Here is a 22,678-nt window from a genome sequence, read left to right on the forward strand (position 1 = left end):
ACCTGAGGTTAAGGGGGGGCCAGAGAGCTGCAAGTCCTAGCTGGAACTGAAAGCGGAAACAAAAGTTTCTGGGTCATATATATAAAATAACTGATTCCTGACAGTACTAGTTTATGAATGCTAAAAATTTAATTGCACATTGAAACATTGAAAGCCCCCCATGTCTATTAGATATTTATAAGATGCACGTATTGTACTTAAGGCCTCTTTCACACATCAGTTTTTCGCCATCAGGCGCAATCCGGCTTTTCTTTGTAAAACCGGATCCGGCAAAATGCAATGCCGGATCCAGTTTTTCCCCATTGACTTGCATTAGCGCCGGATCGCGCCGGATGGCATTGCGTTTCATCCGTTTTTTGCCGGATCCGGCTACTTGTCTCATTCCGGCGTCTGGAAAAAACGGCTACTGTAACGTTTTTTGTCTCCGGCGAAAAAGCCGGAAGCGCCGGATCCGACGCTTCCGGCTTTTTGCCACAATGAAAGTCTATGGGCGCCGGAATGCGCCGGATCCAGAAAAAGACGGATCCAGCCACCGGATCCATTTTTTTTAAGTCTGCGCATGCTCAGATCCAATTGGCCAGCCCCCAGGAAACAGATATAACCTGCTAGACGGATCCGGCAGAAAAACGGATCTGTTTCTACAGTTCTCCAAAATTTATGCCGGATCCGTTTTTTCTAAAAATAGCCGCATCCTGCCTGACGGCAAAAAACTGATGTGTGAAAGTAGCCTTACCTGCTCAGTTCCCCACTATTGGCCTCTGGAAACAGTCAGGCGGACATGCAACCAACAAGCAAAATGTTTCTTAGTCTTGTGATCAGATTTTTATGGTGGCATGAAAATCATCACTATCAGCAGTGACAGCACATCACCTGTTTACATGGGATATTGTGCTGCTGTTAATGATGATTTTAATGATGGCACAAAAGGTAACATGCAGTGCTAATGATCGTTCTGTTACCAGTTGTTTCAATTTGTCATCTTATATAAAAAGGCCAGTAAACAAGTATTGAATGACTTGTATATAGTCGAGATGCTCTCATTAAAGGGAACCTGTCAGCAGGATTGTGCACAGTAACCTACACACATTGTCAGGTCGGCGCCGTGATACTGAATAAAATTATACCTTGGTTGATGAAATCCATCTTGTGGCAGTTTCTTAAGTTTATTTTCAGTTTCTTAGTTAATGAACGGCTCATGCTCTGGGGCGGCGTATATGTGGGGAGGAGGGGCTTCATGTGGGGCTCAGCTTAGCTAGTCATACTGATGGCTTATGACAGGTTACTGATCCCTCATGTGACCTGCCCCCTATTTTACATACTGATTATTACATGTATTGAAAAACAAGTCACCTACAGTAGGCGGCGGCACTTGCGCTGTAGAATGATCGCGTCTATAATGTACATGACTAAATAAAACAATTTAATGCACCTTTATTATGAAAAAATTCTAGCTTAAAATAGTGCTGGCAGCACCTACGCAGTAGCATCTATTGGCGATCCAATAGATGTTACTGCGTAGGAGCTGCCGGTGACATTTTGGATGAGACCATTTTTTTTCCCTCTAGCAAAATGGTGCCAGCGGCGCTTGCACAGTAGCATCTATCAGATTGCTGGTACTGTAGATGTACCAGCCATCTGATAGATGCTACTGTGCAAGCGCCGCTGGCACCATTTTGCTAGAGGGAAAAAAAAATGGTCTCAACCAAAATGTCACCGGCAGCTCCTACGCAGTAACATCTATTGGATCGCCAATAGATGCTACTGCGTAGGTGCGGCCAGCACTATTTTGAGCTAGAATTTTTTCATAATAAAGGTGCATTAAATTGTTTTATTTAGTCATGTACATTATAGATGCGATCAGTGGACAATACAAAAAATTGTAGTCTGGCTCAACAGGACTGGATTTTCCTTTTCTTTTTCTTCAAAAGAAATTATAGTGCATACAAAAGAAAAATGTACATGGTCGACATGACCCAGTCGACGTGTTTCGACTGCACTAAGCAGTCTTACTCATGACTCAAATTTTTTCTATTGCCCTTGGTGTGGGGCCAGGGTGGAGCCGGTGTCTGAGCCCCAGATGGATGAGCATGGAGCAGCTGGGTGAGCTGGACATAATATTTCATAGATGCTATAGCACTGGAGCGGCCGACGCCATTTTGACACAGAATTTTTTTTCAGAATAAATAAAACAATTTAATGCATATTATACATGTGATCATGCTGCAGCACAGTGCCTGCCTGTTGAATGTGATTTTTTTCTTTAATACATATTATATACAGTGTGTAAAATAGGGCGAAGGTCAGTGATGGATCAGTGAACTGTCAGAAGCCATCATTATTAATATGTAAGCAGTGCCCCACATGAAGACCCACCACAGGCCGCCCCGAAGCACATATCATTAACTCAAAGCTGAAAATAAAGATTAAACAACAACCACAAGACTGATTTCATCACTCAGGTATCATTTTATTCAGTATAATGGCGCCGACCTGACACTGTGTGTAGGTTACTGTGCTCAATCCTGTTGACAGGTTTATTTTAATGGGCCAAGATCAACCTGCCTTTGCACACCCTGAATGTTTTAAGTCCGCGAATCTAATTGGACACCGCTAATAACTCTTACATAAGACATTTTGTAGATGTTTTCTCATTTTTGTTTGCGATATAAATTCTTTCCTTGTATGTATGTTCTTTATTCTGGCTGGCTGAAGACATTGATACTGAAATACATAGCCTGTTTCATTACTGGAAAAGGTATCCTAAATGATTTCTTAATCTAGGCAACTAATAGCTATGCTTCGATATTTTATGATATTTGCTGCAGTGCTAAGTTAATATTCCAAATAACATTTAGGGTAGTATTCTGTACATTATGGGAGGTAACAGAGGTCCCTGACCTAATGGAATTTTTTCCAATGCTATAGGCCTGGGCTAAAAATGGAAATACTGGAACTGTGAACAACCTATAATCTTTTTTTAATCAAGAAACCAGTTGTAAGTGCAGTCTCAGCAGTGTTAACAGTATCATAAACAGTGGGTATTTGAGAATTCAATATTTTTTTTTCCAATTTTAGATTCAAGGTGAAATAAAGGTTTTAACTCGTATGATGATTGTTCCAAGTGCCGGAAACAAAAGAGGAGGAGGGAAAGAGCTGTCAATTAGTAAAGGTGAAATTCTTGAAGTAATCCAGTTCACCAATGAAGAGAAACTATTATGCCGCAATAAAAAAGGCAAATGTACGTAAGTTTTAGTTGCAAAGAATATCTTTTTCATTGATTTGATATTACTGTAAACTAAATGCAGTTCTTTATTGGTGTTTCTTATAAATATACAACTTACATAAAGTGCCTATTATTCAGGAAGTTCTTCCTTCTATGCCAACTTCTCGCAATACTTTTATAAAGCCTTTGCCTACCACTGTATATACTGATGCGGAACATCTTTTCTGAAAGGCTAGAGAAGCATATCTGAGTCTGATTATTCAACGTTAAACTAAATTATGTAGTACTGAGCTGCATCTGTTATTAAATCTCAATATATGATTCTGATGCTAAACATTTTTTTCTTAGATGGTTATGTTAAAAGAAGATATGTTTTACAACTGTAAGTATAGTAATGGCAACCATGAAAACAGAGTTCTTTGTGAAAATATAGTTCACTATATAGTTAGCAGTATAACATATGGTTTAATGTTTATGTAACAATGAGTATATTTTAAGAGGTATTGAGGTGATGGCATATCGCTAGAATGCTATTATTTTAAAATTAGCGGATGTCCAGTCCTATCAAATCTTGAGAACTGGCACAATACAGTAGAGTTAACACATTGTTGGTATTTGTTAGATCCATGAAGAGAGTAAAAGTAGATACTATAAAATAACTAAGAAGCCTGAAAAAAGGCATATGCCAATTCAGTTCAGTCTATTCATTTGTAATATTGTTCCAGAGGAAGACACAAATCATTATGAGGCAAAATCCTTATGAGGCATAACTTTAACAAGAGGGTAGTTGTGATAACACAGCTTTTAATCTTAATTATCCAGACTTCTATTTTCAGTAAGCCAGGAGGCATAGACTGTTATATTTATGTTGACTTTTGAATTTATGTGTTTGTTCTTTGGTTGGTCAAGAAACACATGCTATTGTTTATACTAGCCTGTATGTGACTCTAGAGTTGCTGTTTGCTTCAAGTTCATTTTCTGCTATCATTGAGTAATCGAGATGTAACAAGGGGATACCGGGGTGGTGGTTATGGCGAGGTCACTAAAAGTCACACTCCACACAAAAAGTCCACTGAGCCCACGGTCAGTGAGTACCCCGACCCGTTTGTACATAAAAAACGGACAGGACGGATGTAGCACACACGAGTTACCTTGCTTTCCCCCAGCCATGGCAGTCCAGGCAATTAAAGTCCAGGGCACAGCTGCAGTCCAATAGGGAATAAACTTTAATAAAATGGTGATGAGCACAAGGAATACAACACTGGCTTCCTGCACTTTCCCTGACACTTCCCACGGCGGCACTCACTACAGCCACGGTAGCTGAAATCAAGCAGCAGTCCACTCGCTGGGATCTGGATGCTTTAGTCCCTTCAGCGGGGGCCCTTCCAAAGTACAGGGGTCGTGTTGCTGTCCTTAAGTCTTTAGTCCAGGGCAGGAGATTTGGTTCCCTCTTGAGACCTGGCAATAGCCTTGTTGTTCCTATGCATCTGCCCTGGGCCAACATGCCTGGGCTACTGACCGGGAGCAGCAGCTTCCTGCTGCTTTTTTTGCTGCTTGCCCAGCCCACAAAATTAACTAGTTCTTTTCCCTAAGCTAACATACCTTACTGATACACACATTGCACTTTACAGAAATAAGGAACATTACAAGCACAGCACTTGCATTACATTACATAAAGTGAATATGACAGCAGACACATATTAACATACATGACAGCAATGTACAGCACAATACAGTTAATACAACAAAGTGCATGGGGTCAACTCATAGGAGAGAGAGAGGTTCCTACCACCTCCTTACAGAGACATAGAGTAAGTGAACAAAAGATGTTTGATAATATGTTGATTGACCATTGTGTGGGTCCATGTGGATTATTGGTTTGCAAAACAGAGATGTAAAAACTAAGAAAATTTAATAAATACTCAAACAATGTGAGTTAATCTCACCACACCTTCCTCTTGACCTCGGGATGATGGCTTGAAAGACAACAGTTGTGAACTATTTAAGGTGGAAATGCCACTGTAACAAGAGGTCCAAAGAACCAGCTAATCTTTACAAAACCATAGCCAGGAAGTCTCTACAGCAGCAGCCAGGACATTATGGCTCCATCACAAAGGACCCAGATTTGACATTCTACAGGACGTCAGCTTAGGTGACTACGGCCCGGCTGAAAGAATACAGATCTACTCCATTGACCATCACTGAACCCATGGATACATTTAGGGAAGTCAGGATTTGGACCCACTGATCATCTGAGCCCCATGGATACGTTTGAGAAAGTCAGTTTTGGGACTCACCGGTCTCTTTGCTCCATGGAGATGTTTGGAGAAGTCAGGCTTTGACCCCCCCGGTCACCTGGCCTCATACCTCAATGGACTGTCAGCTTCCTCTCTGTGTGTGCCACAGGTGTGGGTAGTCTTCCCTGGAAATTGCAGCTGTTTGAAACACGACAAGTCAGAGGAAGGGTGAAACACAATCTTGGATATTTTGCTGGAACTATTTTATGTATTACTGTCTGCTCATAGTTCAATAAAGTAATTATTATTATTATTATTTATATAACACCATTGATTCCATGATGCTGTACATAAGAAGGGGTTACATGCAAATTACAGATATCACTTACAGTAAACAAACTTACAATTACAGACTGATACAGAGGGGAGAGGACCCTGCCCTTTCGGGCTTACATTCTACAGGATGGTGGGGAAGGAGACAGAAGGTTGGGGGGTTGCAGCAGTTCCGGTGTTGGTTGAGGTGATATCTCCAGTAGTGGTGAGGAGGTAGTGGGGTCATTGCAGGCTGTAGGCTTTCTTGAAGAGGTGGGCTTTCAGGTTGCGTCTGAAGGATCCGAATGTGGTTGATAATCGGACATGTTGGGGCAAAGAATTCCAGAGGATGGGGGCTATTCGGGTGAAGTCTTGGAGGCGGTTGAGTGAGGAGCGAATAAGTGTGGAGGAGAAGAGGTCATGGGAGGATCGGAGATTACGTGAGGGAAGGTATTGGGAGATTAGTTCAGAGACATATGGGGGAGACAAGTTATAGATGGCCTTGTAGGTCAGTATTAGTAATTTGAACTGGATACGCTGAGGGAATGGAAGCCAGTGAAGAGATTTGCAGAGGGGAGAAGTGGAGGAGTAGTGAGGAGAGAGATGGATTAGTCGGGCAGCAGAGTTAAGGATGAACTGGAGAGGTCCATGTTAGCATGGAGACCACAGGAAAGGATGTTGCAGTAGTCAAGGCGGGAGATGATGAGGGCATGCACAAGAATTTTAGTAGATTGAGGGTTGAGGAAAGGACAGATTCTGGAAATATTTTTGAGCTGGAGGCAACAGGAGGTATAAAGAGCTTGGAGGTGTGGTTTGAAGGACAGGGCAGAGTCAAGGGTTACTCTGAGACAGCGGACTTAATGTGATGTCATTAATTGTGATAGATGGGTCAGGTAAGGAAGATCTGTGAGATGGAGGAAAGATGATGAGTTCGGATTTGTCCACATTGAGCTTGTGGAAGCGAGAGGAGAAGAAGGAGGATATGGCTGATAGACACTCCGGGATTCTGGTCAGCAGAAAGGTGACGTCTGGGCCAGAGAGGTAGATCTGAGTGTTGTCAGCATAAAGGTGGTACTGGAATCCATGGGACTTTATGAGTTGACCCAGGTCAAGGGAACACACAGCATCCAGGAGGACCAAGCTTGCGCTTTCCCTGCCAGACAGATAAGACTTAACTGTGCTCCAGCAGCACACTGACATTTGGCTTTACAGGGACATACAAAAAGCACCCTCCAATCTAAGTACAGACAATCTTTGAGCACGTAACTGATGAAGGTCTGCACTGACCGAAACGTTTTGTTTGGTACTACAAATAAACTGTTCCATTTAAGCATTTAAGTTGAGTGCCAGGTTTCATTATGCTATATATGGTTTGGGAACCTATCTCGGCACCACCACAGTTGTGCACACGGTGTTTTTTCCTAGATGTGCTCACACATCCGTCACTCGCCCATTGACTCCAGTCGTATGCAGAGGCTGCAGCGATCGCTCCACCTCCCCAAGCACCGCCTAATCATAGACGTTGCAACAAGGTGGAACTCCACCATGCACATGGTTGAGAGGCTGTGCAAACAGGAAGGCTGTAATGCATTTGTAGGAGGATACACGGGCAGGCAGTTTGAGGGCAGACATGGAGTTGTCCGGTGTGCAGTGGTCAAAGCTGAAAGACCTCTGTAAATTCCATCAGTGTTTTGAGGAATGTACATGGCTGGTAAGCGCAAATGACGCCATCATAAGCATAAGCATATGCGTCTGCTCATGCAAACTTTGACGCACATTAAGGATCAGGTGTCTGCAGCGGAGGAGTAACAGGAGGAGGAGGAGGGAAGCCTTGCTGACAGTCATCCATTGTCTGCTCAGGGAAGTGTCCTGGACGAGGTGGAGGAAGAAGAGGAAGAGGAGGAGGATGAGGGGGATGATTATTTTGGGGAGGAGGATGCTTCTCGGGGAGCAAGAGAAAACGTTGGCTTTCCAAGGTCAGGTACAGAGTTTGTTGTGCATGACTGGAGGGTTGTGGATTTGGCAGAAAGTGCTCCTCCACCCGCCATTGTCAGCACATCATTGACACCTGGAACATTGGCCCACGTGTGATTATCTCTTGCGGATCCTAAAAAGGGACCCCCGCATTGTCAAAATTATGAAGGATAACGACTACTGGTTGACCAGCATCCTCGATCCACACTATAAAGGCAAATTACAGAACATCATGCCACAGGAGATCCTAGAGCTAATATTGGTGAAGAAACAAGCTACTCTGGTAAACCGTTTGTTAGAGGCATTCCCAGCACACAGCAGCGAGGCAGGTTCTACAACGAGCTGTACTGGGCCAAATGGAAGAGGTGTTCGTGGTGCACACAGCCGAACTGGCATTGGAGACTGGTTTCATGACCAGGTTGTGGATTGATTTCTTGAGGAACGCTCACATGACTGTTAATACTGAATCGATTGCAACAGACATGAGACAGCAGTTGTCAACTATGGTTCAAAATTACCTCTCCTCCCCTATCGATGTTCTCCCTCACAGTTCATTCCCCTTTGACTACTGGGCCTCTAAACTGGACACCTGGCCTGAATTGGCACAATATTCTTTACAGGAGCTCGCTTGCCCTGCTGGAAGTGTCCTATCAGAAAGAGTCTTCAGTGCTGCTGGATCAATCCTGACAGAAAGAAGGACCCAGCTGTCGACCCAAAATGTTGGTTATCTCACCTTCATTAAAATGAACCATGCCTGGGTTTCAAATTTTGTACCACCTTCCCCTGATGACACATAGGTTGACAGCAAAATGGCTCGCTTTGTCCTCCTCTTCCTCCTACTTCTGCAATTCCTCCATTTGCAGCTGCTGAATGTCCAGCCTACACCTCAACATATGCCAGTTTTTCCACCTCCTTAACTGGGCTGTACCCCCCCAGGGCCGGCATCAGCACCTGGCACACCCGGGCAAGTGTCGGGGCCCGGAGCAGGTGGGGGCCCATTCATGGGCGATGGCACTGGCACATGGCCCCTCACAGTACGCAAAAGTCTCTGATGGTGGGGGGGCCCACTCGCCGTCACAGACACCGTCGTACTATGAGGGGCCCTGTGCCACTGCCATTGCCCACGAGTGGGCCACCCCTGCTTGCTCAGGGCACCAGCACTTGCATTACTTACCTCTCCCTGCTCCACCGCTGTGACCTCTTCTGCGTTTCCTGACAGTGACATTCAGATCAGAAAGCGCGATGATGTCACATCTGTACGCCATCTGCCTGAACAGTCCAAGTGCAGAGAGCTGGAATATGGCGACGCTGAGGAGTCTAGAGTCAAGCAGTGCCCAGCGAGGAGAGGTGTTTCATTTTTTTAATGTTTGGAGCTATATATGGGGAGCATTATACACTGGAGAACTATATATGGGGCCCATCATACACTTTAGCATCATAGATAGGGCCCATTATACACTGGAGCATCATATGGGGCCCATCATAGACTGGAGCATTATAAATGGGGCCCATCATACACTGGAGCATCATCCACGGGGCCCATCATACACCTGCACATTATAAATGGGGCCCATTACATATGGAGCATTATACACTGTTTGCATATTTAATTTTTTATGTCAGGTAATTTTTTAGTAAACATTTTCCAAAATTGAAAAAAACAGTTAGTCATATTCAGGATATTTCCCAAATAGTGTATTACATAAACACAATAGAACACCACAGAAATCCCTCCCAACTCACCCCCCACCCTCACCCAAAAAAACCCACCTCTCGTCTCTCCCGATGCATTTGGTCTCTCACAGCTAAAATGTTTGGGTTATATCCTCCTCAACACTCTCATCCATGTTAATCTAGGTGGCGCCATCCCGGGTATGTCCAACCAAGATGCCCACATATCTTCCCATTTCTTAGTTGTACTTCTGTTTTGATACACATATTGTTCCATATCTATATTATTATTAACTGCAGCGGCAACTTCCGTGATTGTGGATACAGAAGATCCCTTCCAGTGAGCCGCCACCCTTTTATGAGCTTGATATAATTTTCGTGGGACTGCCAGCTGGTGCTCCTCCGAAAGCAGCAAAGTCTCCACCCGCCACAGAAGAGCCATTTTGGGGTCTAGTACCATTTGACATTGATAGACAGTATTACTGTAAGTAAATCATTCACACCTCCCCAAAACCTACATAACCGAGGACAGTTCCAGGTCATGTGTATCAGATCTGCATTGGACGTTCCACATTTCCAACAATCTGTCTCTGTAGCATAGACTTTACTTCCTGGCGCCGCTGGAGTGGCAGCCTGTTACAGTAGCTCCTTCTTTGCTCTCCTTTTTTCTCTATTTTTTCTACTTTTCCTTTCTCTTTTTTTTATTGTTACTCCAAAGGACATTTCACTATGGAAAACCATAAGAGGACCTGGACCTTCGATGGACTTTTTACCTTGTTTTTACTTGGATCTATTGTGTTGGGAAATCCAGGAACTGAAAAAGACCCTATTGTCTACTCCAGAGAAGCTATACTGCTGCTTAGGGATACAGCAAGGCAGCATGCTGCTAATAGACCAGAGGACAGTCTACCAGAAATAAGGAAGACTAAGAGAAGAGGTTGCAGAGCTGGAGCCCTCAGGAAAGCTAGAAGAAGGCGCTATAGACCTGCTCTTCCCTCCGTCATTATGGGCAATGTGAGGTCACTCGGGAATAAGATGTATGAACTGTCGGCGCTGACCAGACATCATTGTGAATTAAGGGAGTGCAGTATGTTGCTGTTTACAGAGACCAGGCTCACCGAAGGTACTCCGGACACTGTTGTCTCGTTGGATGGCTTTAAACCCATTCGCGCGGACAGGACAAGGGAGAGCGGTAAGAGGAAAGGCGGAGGGCTGGCGATATTTGTGAATGATAGATGGTGTGACTCTAGGCATATCGTGGTCAAAGAGCAAACATGCTGTAAGGACATTGAGCTATTAGCTGTGGGCATGAGACCTTTTTATTTACCGAGGGAACTATCGCATGTAATCATGATAGCTGCATATGTCCCCCCTTCTGTGAAAGCTGATGCCGCCACTGAGGTCCTACAATCCACAGTGAGCATGATGCAGTCCCTTCACCCCCAAGCACTCCTTCTGGTTTCGGGAGACTTCAATCATGTGTCTCCAGTATCCATACTACCCAGTTGCACACAGTATGTTACCTGCCTCACTAGAAACAGCAAAACATTGGACTTGTTCTTTGCCAATGTGAGAGGGGCATATGCCTCGTCAGCCCTACCGCCCCTTGGAAGATCGGATCACAACCTAGTGCACCTCCAACCCATGTGCAAGCCACTTGTACAGAGAGAACCTGCTGTCACTCGCACATCTCTGTGCTATCTATGGACTGAGGAGAGTGATGATGCTCTGAGAGACTGCTTTGAATCAACCACTTGGGATGTGCTGCAAGATTCCTATGGTGATGACATTGATGGTCTCACACACTTCTCTAGTGCTTTTAATACCATACAGCCAGGTCTACTGAGAGACAAGCTGGGCCTTGTTGGCGTGGACCTCCAACTCTCCACCTGGATCCTTAACTACCTCACGAACCGACCTCAGTTTGTAAAGGTTCGGGACAGTGTGTCAGACACGGTGATCTGCAATACAGGGGCACCTCAAGGTACAGTTCTTGCCCCTTTTCTCTTCACACTGTAAACTGCGGATTTTAAGTGCAACTCATCTAGCTGCTACTTGCAGAAGTATTCTGATGACTCTGCAACAGTAGGATTCATCACAGGAGGAGATGAAAGAGAGTACAGAGATACTAACCAAGCTTTTGTGGAGTGGTGTCAGAGGAACCACCTTAGCATTAATTCCGGGAAGACCAAGGAATTGGTGGTGGACTTTCGCAAGGGCAAATATCCACCAGTAGTGGTGAACATTCAGGGAAATGACATTGAGATAGTCGACACCTATAAGTAGAGTTGAGCGAAACGGGTCGAAAAAATTCAAAAGTCGCCGACTTTTAGCAAAGTCGGGTTTCATGAAACGAAACCCGACCCTAGGATGAGGTCGGCCACGAGGTCGGCGACTTACGCGCCAAAGTCGCGTTTCAAAAGTTTGTTTTGCGCTCTTTTTCAGCCAATCAGGATCCACGGACACTGTGGCCAACGTGATGACCTAGGCACGGGTCACCACCATCTTTCAGAAGGGCATGCAAGTGATTGGCTTGCTTTGGTGGGCGTCACAGGGGGTATAAAAGGGCGTGCACGCCGACCGCCATCTTACTTCTGCCGATCTTAGTATAAGGAGAGGTTGCTGCTGATTCTGTAGGGAGAGCGTTAGGCAGGGAAGAAGACAAAAGAACTGCTTCTGCTGCTAGCGATTTGGCCTGCACAACACACAAGTCACTGTGTGTGCAGTGCAAGGGGAGGCTATATTGTGGTGTATCAGTGGTGTTGGTTGTTGGGCTGCCTTCTAAGGCTTCCTGACACGCTGGCATTGCTGTTTACCCACTGCTCCGCAAACTGCTTTTTTAAAAGCAATCCAATCTCCCTTATCCTCTAGTCACTTTTGTCACAGCTGTGCCATCGAGCGTGTCACATAGCGCTCAGATATCAGTGGGCCTCACACAATCCACAAGTGTCCAGTGTCCAAAAGTGTACGCAGAGATTCAAAATCTCCATTATCCTCTCGTCACTTTGGTCACAGGCAGCTGTGCCATCGAGCGTGTCACATAGCGCTCAGATATCAGTGGGCCTCACACAATCTACAAGTGTCCAGTGTCCAAAAGTGTATGCAGAGATTCAAAATCTCCATTATCCTCTCGTCACTTTGGTCACAGGCAGCTGTGCCATCGAGCGTGTCACATAGCGCTCAGATATCAGTGGGCCTCACACAATCTACAAGTGTCCAGTGTCCAAAAGTGTACGCAGAGATTCAAAATCTCCATTATCCTCTCGTCACTTTGGTCACAGGCAGCTGTGCCATCGAGCGTGTCACATAGCGCTCAGATATCAGTGGGCCTCACACAATCCACAAGTGTCCAGTGTCCAAAAGTGTACGCAGAGATTCAAAATCTCCATTATCCTCTCGTCACTTTGGTCACAGGCAGCTGTGCCATCGAGCGTGTCACATAGCGCTCAGATATCAGTGGGCCTCACACAATCCACAAGTGTCCAGTGTCCAAAAGTGTACGCAGAGATTCAAAATCTCCATTATCCTCTCGTCACTTTGGTCACAGGCAGCTGTGCCATCGAGCGTGTCACATAGCGCTCAGATATCAGTGGGCCTCACACAATCTACAAGTGTCCAGTGTCCAAAAGTGTACGCAGAGATTCAAAATCTCCATTATCCTCTCGTCACTTTGGTCACAGGCAGCTGTGCCATCGAGCGTGTCACATAGCGCTCAGATATCAGTGGGCCTCACACAATCTACAAGTGTCCAGTGTCCAAAAGTGTACGCAGAGATTCAAAATCTCCATTATCCTCTCGTCACTTTGGTCACAGGCAGCTGTGCCATCGAGCGTGTCACATAGCGCTCAGATATCAGTGGGCCTCACACAATCCACAAGTGTCCAGTGTCCAAAAGTGTACGCAGAGATTCAAAATCTCCATTATCCTCTCGTCACTTTGGTCACAGGCAGCTGTGCCATCGAGCGTGTCACATAGCGCTCAGATATCAATGGGCCTCACACAATCTACAAGTGTCCAGTGTCCAAAAGTGTACGCAGAGATTCAAAATCTCCATTATCCTCTCGTCACTTTGGTCACAGGCAGCTGTGCCATCGAGCGTGTCACATAGCGCTCAGATATCAGTGGGCCTCACACAATCTACAAGTGTCCAGTGTCCAAAAGTGTACTCAGAGATTCAAAATCTCCATTATCCTCTCGTCACTTTGGTCACAGGCAGCTGTGCCATCGAGCGTGTCACATAGCGCTCAGATATCAGTGGGCCTCACACAATCCACAAGTGTCCAGTGTCCAAAAGTGTACGCAGAGATTCAAAATCTCCATTATACTCTCGTCACTTTGGTCACAGGCAGCTGTGCCATCGAGCGTGTCACATAGCGCTCAGATATCAGTGGGCCTCACACAATCCACAAGTGTCCAGTGTCCAAAAGTGTACGCAGAGATTCAAAATCTCCATTATCCTCTCGTCACTTTGGTCACAGGCAGCTGTGCCATCGAGCGTGTCACATAGCGCTCAGATATCAGTGGGCCTCACACAATCCAAAAGTGTCCACTGTCCACAAGTGTGTGCAGAAATTCTAAATCTCCCCTGTCCTATAGACACCTTGTACCTTGTTTTACATTACTATATAGTTTGTTGGATTTTGTCTACATTTCTACCAAAAATGAGGAAGGCTGGTGGAAGAGGCCGTGGAATTGGGCGGGGGTTGGCAGCTGGTAATGATGGTGTTGGTGGTGGATCTGATGGTAGTGGCAAGAGCAAAATAGGACCGAATGCAGGAGGTGTTGAGCCTGCGTCATTGTCTGGCTACATAAGGCCTCGAACGCTTAGTTTTCTAGGAGTTGGCAAACCGCTTTTAAAGGCAGAGCATCAGGAAAAAGTTTTGTCTTACATTGCTGACTCAGCCTCCAGCTCTATCGCCTCCTCTTCTTCAGTTGTAAAAAGTAAAAGCACTGAGTCGTCATTGGAGGCTCATGTTCATGAACCACACCTTTCCTTGTGTCCTTCACCCCAACCAAGATTGAAGGATGACGCAGGCCATACTACTGATTACTCCATGGAGCTGTTTTCACATACCATGCCTGGATTATCAAGTCAAATGGTGAATTACCCAGGCCAAGATGAATCTGACATGGAGTGCACTGATGCACAGCCGCTGATGGATGATTCTGCTGGTACATTCACTCAGAGCACTACATTGTCCTCGCAGTGTACAGAGCCAGATTTTGACCCTGATGAGACTCAGGTGCCCCTTCCCGCACACTATACCACCATACACGGTGACACAGAGAAAGGTGCACATGACATAGAAGAGGAGGTGATGGATGACCCAGTTGTTGACCCAGATTGGCATCCATTGGGGGAAGAGGGTGCTGCTTCCAATAGCTCAGATGAGGAGCATCCACAGCAGACATCGACATCGCAACAGCTGTTATCTGGCAGGCCCGGAGCACTCCAAAGACAGGTTCCAAACATCAAAAGAGTTGCTGGACAGCTTGTCCAGAGGGTCAAAAGATCACAGCGTGCTAGGCCGCAAAATGTCTGCCAAAGTAGGAAGAGTGCAGTGTGGCACTTTTTTGAACAAAATCCTCATGATCAGGCCAAGGTTATCTGTAAGAAGTGCGCAAAGACCTTTAGCCGAGGGAAAAATCTGAAAAATTTGAATACCAGTTGCATGCTTAGACATTTAACCAGCATGCACTTGCAAGCGTGGACACAACACCAAACCTCAAGTGCCACATGTGCAACTGATCACAACGAAGGTAGTCAGCAACGCTACATTGTTTCCCCCACTGTAAGCCCACCGGTTAGCACAGCAGCAAATGTTGAGGTGTCGTTGCAAGGCCACAGCAGTCAGGGAATCCCACTGTTATATCAACGAAAGACTGATTCTAGGCCATCAGAAAGAACACCAACTCCATCACCATCATCAACCCTCTCTCAGTCCGCCCTGTCCACCGCTACTTCCACCATATGCAGCTCTCAAGTCCAGCTCACCCTCCCAGACACTATGAGTAGGTCAAGAAAGTACTCAGTCTCTCATCCGCGTACACTGGGTTTGAACGCCCACATTGCCAAACTAATCTCGTTTGAGATGATGCCCTTTCGGTTGGTGGAAAGCACAGCTTTCCGCGAACTCATGGCCTATGCAGTACCACGCTATGACCTACCCAGTCGCCACTTCTTCTCTCGCAAAGCCATCCCAGCCCTCCACCATCATGTGAAAGACCGCATTGTCCATGCACTCAAGCAGTCAGTGAGCGGAAAGGTGCACCTCACAACTGATGCATGGTCCAGTCGGCATGGCCAGGGCCGTTATGTGTCCATCACTGCGCACTGGGTTAATGTGGTGGATGCAGGGTCCACAGGGGACAGCGGTGGTGGGACAGTGCTGCCTAGCCCACGGTATAGGAAACAGTTGGCTGTAGGCGTTCGACCCTCCTCCTCCTCCTCCTCCTCCTCCAGAAGCGAAAGCTCGTCCACAGAGCGCAGTCGTACGAGCACTCCATCTGCAGCTGCCACTGTTGCACACGATGTGTCCCCCTATCGAGCAGCTAGTGGAAAGCGTCAGCAGGCTGTGTTGCAGATGATGTGTTTGGGCGACAGACACACCGCCGAGGTGCTGGCCGAGTACTTGAAGCGACAAACTGAGTCATGGCTGGGCAGTGTACATCTTGAGGCAGGCAAGGTAGTTAGTGATAACGGCCGTAATTTTGTGGCAGCCATAGCCCTTTCAAAACTCAGCCACATACCTTGCTTGGCTCACACATTGAACCTGGTGGTGCAGTGCTTTCTCAAAAATTATCCGGAGTTAACAGCCCTGCTCCAGAAGGTGCGAAGACTGTGCGCGCACATCCGCCGGTCGCCTGTACACTCCGTTCGTATGCAGAAGCTGCAGCGATTGCTCCACCTTCCCAACCACCGCCTCATTATCGACATTGCAACAAGGTGGAACTCCACCCTGCACATGGTGGAGTGGCTGTGCGAGCAGAGGCAGGCCATAATGCATTTGTGGGAGGATACACGGCCAGGCACTTTGAGAGCAGACATGGAGTTGACAGGCGTGCAGTGGTCGAAGCTGAAAGACCTTTGTAAAGTCCTTCAGTGTTTTGAGGAATGCACACGGCTGGTAAGCGCAGACGACGCCATCCTAAGCATGAGCATCCCACTTATGCGTCTGCTCATGCAAACTTTGACGCACCTTAAGGAGCAGGCGTCTGCAGCCAATATTGATGAGGAGGAAGAGGAGGAGGGAATCCTTGATGACATTCAGCCATTGTCTGCTCAGGGACCTCTCCTGGACGAAGTGGAGGAAGAAGAGGAGGAGGAGGAGGATGATGGGGATGATTACTTAGGGGAGGAGGATGCATCTCGTGGGGCAAGTGAAAATGTTGGCGTGGCAAGGTCTGGTACAGGGTTTGTGCGTGACTGGAGGGATGTGGATTTGCCAGAAAGTGCTCCTCCACCCAGCACTCGCAGTGCATCATTGACACCGGGAACATTGGCCCACATGTCAGATTATGCCTTGCGGATCCTAAAAAGGGACCCCCGCATTGCCAAAATGATGAACGATGACAACTACTGGTTGGCCAGCATCCTGGATCCACGCTATAAAGGCAAATTACAAAACATCATGCCACAGGAGAACCTTGACCTAATATTGGCTAATAAACAAGCAACTCTGGTAAATCGGTTGCTTGAGGCATTCCCAGCACACAGCAGCGGTGATGGTTCTCACACGAGCCATACGGGCCGGGGGCAGCTTGGCAGAGGTGTTCGTGGTGCACACAGCAGAAGTGGCATTGGAGACAGGGGTTTCATGACAATGTTGTGGACTGATTTTTCAAATACCGCTCACACAACTGGTAATACTGCATCGATGGAAAGTGACAGGAGACAGCAGTTGTCAACTATGGTTACAAACTACTTTTCCTCCCATATCGATGTTCTCCCACACAGGTCATTCCCCTTTGACTATTGGGCCGCTAAACTGGACACCTGGCCTGAATTGCATCCTTCTTCAACTCTGTTGTGACATCAGTCATCTTCTTTGGTGTGGCATGCTGGGGTAGTGGCATATCAACCAGGGACAGGAATAGGCTGGACAAACTGATTAGAAGGGACAGCTCTGTCCTGGGATGCCCCTTTGATCCAGTTCAGGAAGTAGGCGACAGGAGGATACTGGCCAAGGTGAGCTACATGGTGCAGAATGATTCCCATCCCATGCATGAGACCACGACAAAGATGTGCAGTACTGTCAGTGACCGGCTACTTCATCCTAAATGTGAGAGGGAGCGCTATCGAAAGTCCTTCCTTCCTGCTGCAGTTAGGCTGTATAACCAGCACTGTAAAAAAAGGAGAACGACCCAAACAGTGAACTGATAGATCCAAAGTTGTGATAGTCCGGTTACATCTTTTTTTTCGTATATGTACCTACCTACTGTCAATGTAATGCCTTTATGCATCTGTATCTGTACTTGTTCCTGCCTTGCTGCTGTAATGCTCTGAATTTCCCCATGGTGGGACGATTAAAGGATTATCTTATCTTAGCCCATTTTCAACAGCCGTACAGGGGTTCGATAAACTCGATGAAGCAAATAAAGATGCAACACTCTCTGCGCATCACTAACCGAGATTTTCGTGACTTCTTGCAATGCATCCTCCCATTCATCATCTGTTAAATCACTTAAATCAACTTGCTACTTATTCTTCAGCGTCTCGAAACTTGCCACTCTCTTTTCCAACGTGGTTGCATATATCATGTATATACAGTAATACCTCTTGATCCTCCTCCCATCAGTACTCTATCCAACAGCGGAGTTTTAGCTGGATTACTGTCATGATCCAGGTTGGATCTGACAGATAAATGCACAAAGTAACCTTTTTTTCCTTGAGCTGTGTGCTCGGAGTTGGTTTTTGCCCCGTGGCCGTTATGGTCATTGCACTGGTGTTTTCAGTTCTAGTTTGCCCCGGTGGTGGTGAGCGTCATTGCACTCTGTTTTTTTTAGTTTAGTGCATGTTATTAAAGCAGGTGTGATTGCTGGCTCTTACCTATAAAAGAGTGTCAGGCGTTGCAATCACTGCTGGTGATTAGTCCTCAGTTACAGGCAAGCCTGGGTGAAGGATGGAGCTGAAGGAGAGTCCCGGGCAGCTCTGCGAGAGTCCTGGAGTTGCAGCTATGGTGTCTGCGAGGAGGGCTGGCATGGCTTGGTGGAGTTGCAGCTATGATGTCAGCAAGGCGTTCTTGCATGGCTTGGTGGAGTGGCAGCTATGGTGTAGAGCTGCACTCATGATGCTGGACTCTGTTGCTGGAAAGCTGGACTCAAGATGCTGGACTCTTTTGCTGGAAAGCTGGACTCATATGCTGGACTCTGTTTCTGGACAGCTGCACGCAGGTGGTGGACTCTGTTTGCTCCAAGGCTGCACTATGGTGTTGGATCCGGTCGGAGGAAAAGATGCACGCAGGTGGTGGGCTCTGTTGCTGGGAGCGTAAGCAACAGAGCAAAGCTAAGTGGTGTTTCCCTGTTTTGTCTCTTTTCCTTGTGTGTGTTTTAGTGCAGTGGTGGGATTAGTTTCCGCACCGTCCACTTCACTAGTGAGGGTTTAGGTGCAGGTGAGTCAGGTTTTTTAGGTTCCTGATCGGCGCCCGGTGCGGAACCGGCCTAGGGAACGGTAGGAGTGTAGAGACACTGACTCAGGGGATTGCAGGTGGTCTCCACTTCCCCGTTCCCTATCGCAGAGCCACTATTGTTATTGTTACCCAGATTTTCCCTATTCCCTGTGTCTGGTTGCATTAGTTACCGGCCAGCTGGCCGCGTCACACTGGACAATTACACATGCCGTGTCCTGTTGTATTAGTCACCGGCCTGCTGGCCGTGTCATACAGGACGGGGCACGTGACAATTACCTAGTGGAGCGAGTCGCTGTTGTGCTTCACAAGCATGTCTCAGCTAGAGATATTGAAAAAATCTTTTATTAGGGATGGAAAATGTCTGTTTGAGATCCTCAAAAGATCAAAACTCCCCTTCAGAATAAAGCTGTGATACTGCCCTCTCCTCTCCCATAGCTCAAAGCCCTCTAATTTATTTAGCTCTGTACATGTCAAGTTTCTCCAGATCAGGGAATGCGCCATGACTCCCTGTATACCCAATATTTCTTTGGCCGTGTTCCATACCTTATCCATGCACTTCATTATCGGAATATTGATAGCTTGACCCTGACGGAACCGTCTAGCGCCTGCACCAGTAAGTCCTTTCCCACTATGCATGTAAGCATACATCCCGAGGAAGTTCGCATGAAGGAATCCTCCTCCCCCCATCCTCTGAAGTGCTGCAACTGCGCTGCAAGATAATACAGAAACGGGTCAGGAACCGCTAATCCCCCCCAGTTATTTAGATGTACGCAAAACCTCCAACCGAATTCTAGGAATACTCCTCTTCCAGATAAGCTCTCTAAATATTCTGTTTATCTGATAAAAGATTTGACCAGGAATCCAAATGGGCGCATTGTGAGGGCATACAAAGCTTGTGGCATGAGAACCATTTTTACCAGGTTTGCCCTTCCCACCATACTCAGTGGTAACTTGCACCAGTCCTTTATTTTTGGATGAAATTTAGCAAGTAGCGAGGTAATATTTAAAAGCTCAAAATCTTGTATATTATACCCAATATGAATTTCCCAAGTATTTAAACTCTTTGACTACATTTAATCCTCTGGCCAATTCCAAGGAGTTCTCGGGAGCATCTCCCACGGCATAATTAAAGATTTCTCCCAGTTAAAACATAAACCAGGGATCACTGCAAAGGATCCAAAGACTTCCATTGCCACCCTCAGAGAAGACGGCCACTCTCCCAAAAACAAGAGCATGTCATCAGCATACAACGCTATTTTTTCTTGCAAAGACTCATACCCAAACCCCTTAATTTCAGGTGTCACCCGAATCACTACTGCAAAGGGCTCAATTGCCAGAGCAAACAGTAGGGGAGACAGGGGGCACCCCGTCTGGTCCCTCTGTGTAAGTTAATTGTATTTGAGATCTCCCCATTAATTCTACTTTTGGCCTCTGGACTCGAATACAGCAGCTGTATCCAGTCAATAAAATTTTTACGGGAACCCATCTTGGCTAATATAGCCCACAGATATGGCCATTCAACGCTGCCAAATGCTTTAGCAGCATCCAAAGATGCAACAGCCCTAGGTTCCTTTCCCTTTAATGGGATCTGTAAATTTAGATACAACTGCCGGATATTAATTGCAGTTGATTTCTCTGGCATAAAACCAGTTTGATCTGGATGAATAATACTAGATATTACTCTCGACAGCCGCATCGCCAGAATCTTTGCAAAAATCTTGACATCAACGTTTAAAAGGTAGATAGGCCTGTATGACTCTGGAAGATAAGGATCCTTATCAGCCTTGGGGATCACCACTATGATTGCTTCATTCAAGGACCGGGGCAAGTGCCCATCTTCCCTAGCCGTCTCAAACACCTTCAACAGCTGTGGAAGCATTATATTTGAGTACTGTTTAAATACCTCCACAGGCAGCCCATCAGACCCCTGTGTCTTATTCCTTGCCATAGAATCTATAGCCTCCTCTAATTCCTCCAGACTAATTTGGTGCCTCCAGCCCAACAGCTTCCGATTCTGACAGAGTAGGCACACCAGCAGTCCCCAAAAAGCTACTGAGCAACTCGTCATAGAACCCGCCCTGCAAATTATATAATGTCTCAAAAAACTCGCTAAAAGTTGCTAGAATTGCCCCAGAAGATCTTTCAAGTTCCCCATTTTTGTTTTTTTCTTTATCTCCAGAACCATTGCAGGGCCAGATTGAGTCTTGATCAGGGTAGCTAGTAGATGTCCAGTTCCCTCCCCCTCCCCGAAATAGACCTGCCACCGGAAGTATCATTTATCTGCAGCTTTTGAAAGCTTATGTTGGGCTGATCGTTGTTCCGCATCTTTTAATGCGTTAAAATGTATATCCGACGGAGTTTCCAAATATTGCAATTCTGGAGAGATAGCTTCCTTCTGTAAAAGTTCCTCATATTCTCTAGACTTAGTTGTAACTCTATTCACTTCTGAGATCAACAGTCCTCTCACATAAGCTTTAGACGCATCCCATAATCTTTCCCTGGGGGCTGTACCCTCATTAATAGCAAAAAATTCTTTTAGCAAGTCAGGGATCCCAGCATCTGCTTGTATAATAGGTAACCAGAATGCGTTAAACGACTATGGTGCCCATCCCCCTCTCCCGCCATTTTCCGAATTAAATGTCGCCGTAACAGGGGAGTGATCTGACAAGGCCCTAGGTTGATACTTGTTGGTATAATTATTTCTAGGCCACAACACTATAATGTCATGGAAAAAATACGATTGGCACTTCAAATGCAATTATAATCACTAGTAGGAAAAGAATAGGACACACTGTCCTTTTCCAAAACGAAGCGAACCAAACAGTCCACCATAAAATCACAAAATTTTATTAGGTATTCAATAAACAAATACAAGACTACATATCCATATTGTCATAACATACCCCAAAGGAGTAAATGCAAGGGATTAATAAAAGAAAATCAATGCTCACAATTATGGCACCGGGGAGTCCGTGCATGGGATTGCCACCGCAGCTTGGCTCAGGTATAGTTCTATGATGGCTTGGTAGCAACTAATTCTGTGGTTTACTACCTATGTTAGAGATATTGAGCACAATGCACTAGCACTTTATTAGCTTATATATATTAGGTAATCCACAGCATTTTAATCTGATGCTGGTTTGTTTGAGCCGTTTAGCAATGGTGGTGTAGGAAATCTAATTATAGCTCCATATGTATGGATATGTGATCTGATAGTTATATAATTTTTAAAATTGATTTTCTATTATTAATCCCTTGCATTTACTCCCTTTGGGGTATGTTATGACAGTATGGATACGTAGTCTTTATAGTAAACCTGAGGCAAAAATGAGTTTTCAAATAATGCAATTTATTTACTAAGTATCAGTCACACAGAAAACCAACGTTTCGACCACATCGGTCTTTGTCAAGGACATTTATCTAAATAAAACATAACAAAATATAAGATTACTAATCTTTTACAAAAATGACCTATGTCGTTAATAGCAAGATGTTGACTGACCACATAACACATGAAATTTATTCTATCTCTCAAAATTGACAGACAAATACATAATACAATGAGAAAATGAAAAATACAAATTGAGGTAATGAGTCCATCATCAGAGAAGGATCCCAGTATATAATTATAC

At 45.7% G+C, this 22,678-nt stretch overlaps 1 protein-coding gene across 3 annotated transcripts in view; it reads left to right on the plus strand.

The window, feature by feature from the left end:
* The window catches only part of LOC141048056 (uncharacterized), a 1,479,555-nt gene that overhangs the window by 1,113,408 nt on the left and 343,469 nt on the right, over window positions 1–22,678 (plus strand). For 2 of the 3 annotated variants that reach the window (XM_073543414.1, XM_073543413.1), the window contains 2 exons: window positions 3,076–3,238; window positions 3,572–3,605. In XM_073543414.1, coding sequence (XP_073399515.1) covers window positions 3,076–3,238; window positions 3,572–3,605 — 197 coding nt within the window. Of the gene's footprint in view, window positions 1–3,075; window positions 3,239–3,571; window positions 3,606–22,678 lie in introns of those variants that run through there. The other variant, XM_073543415.1, reaches the window with a different exon arrangement.

This window comes from Dendrobates tinctorius, unplaced genomic scaffold (genome assembly GCF_039654945.1).
Source record: "Dendrobates tinctorius isolate UK_male_01 unplaced genomic scaffold, ASM3965494v1 ptg000132l, whole genome shotgun sequence".
Taxonomy (NCBI): Eukaryota; Metazoa; Chordata; class Amphibia; order Anura; family Dendrobatidae; genus Dendrobates; species Dendrobates tinctorius.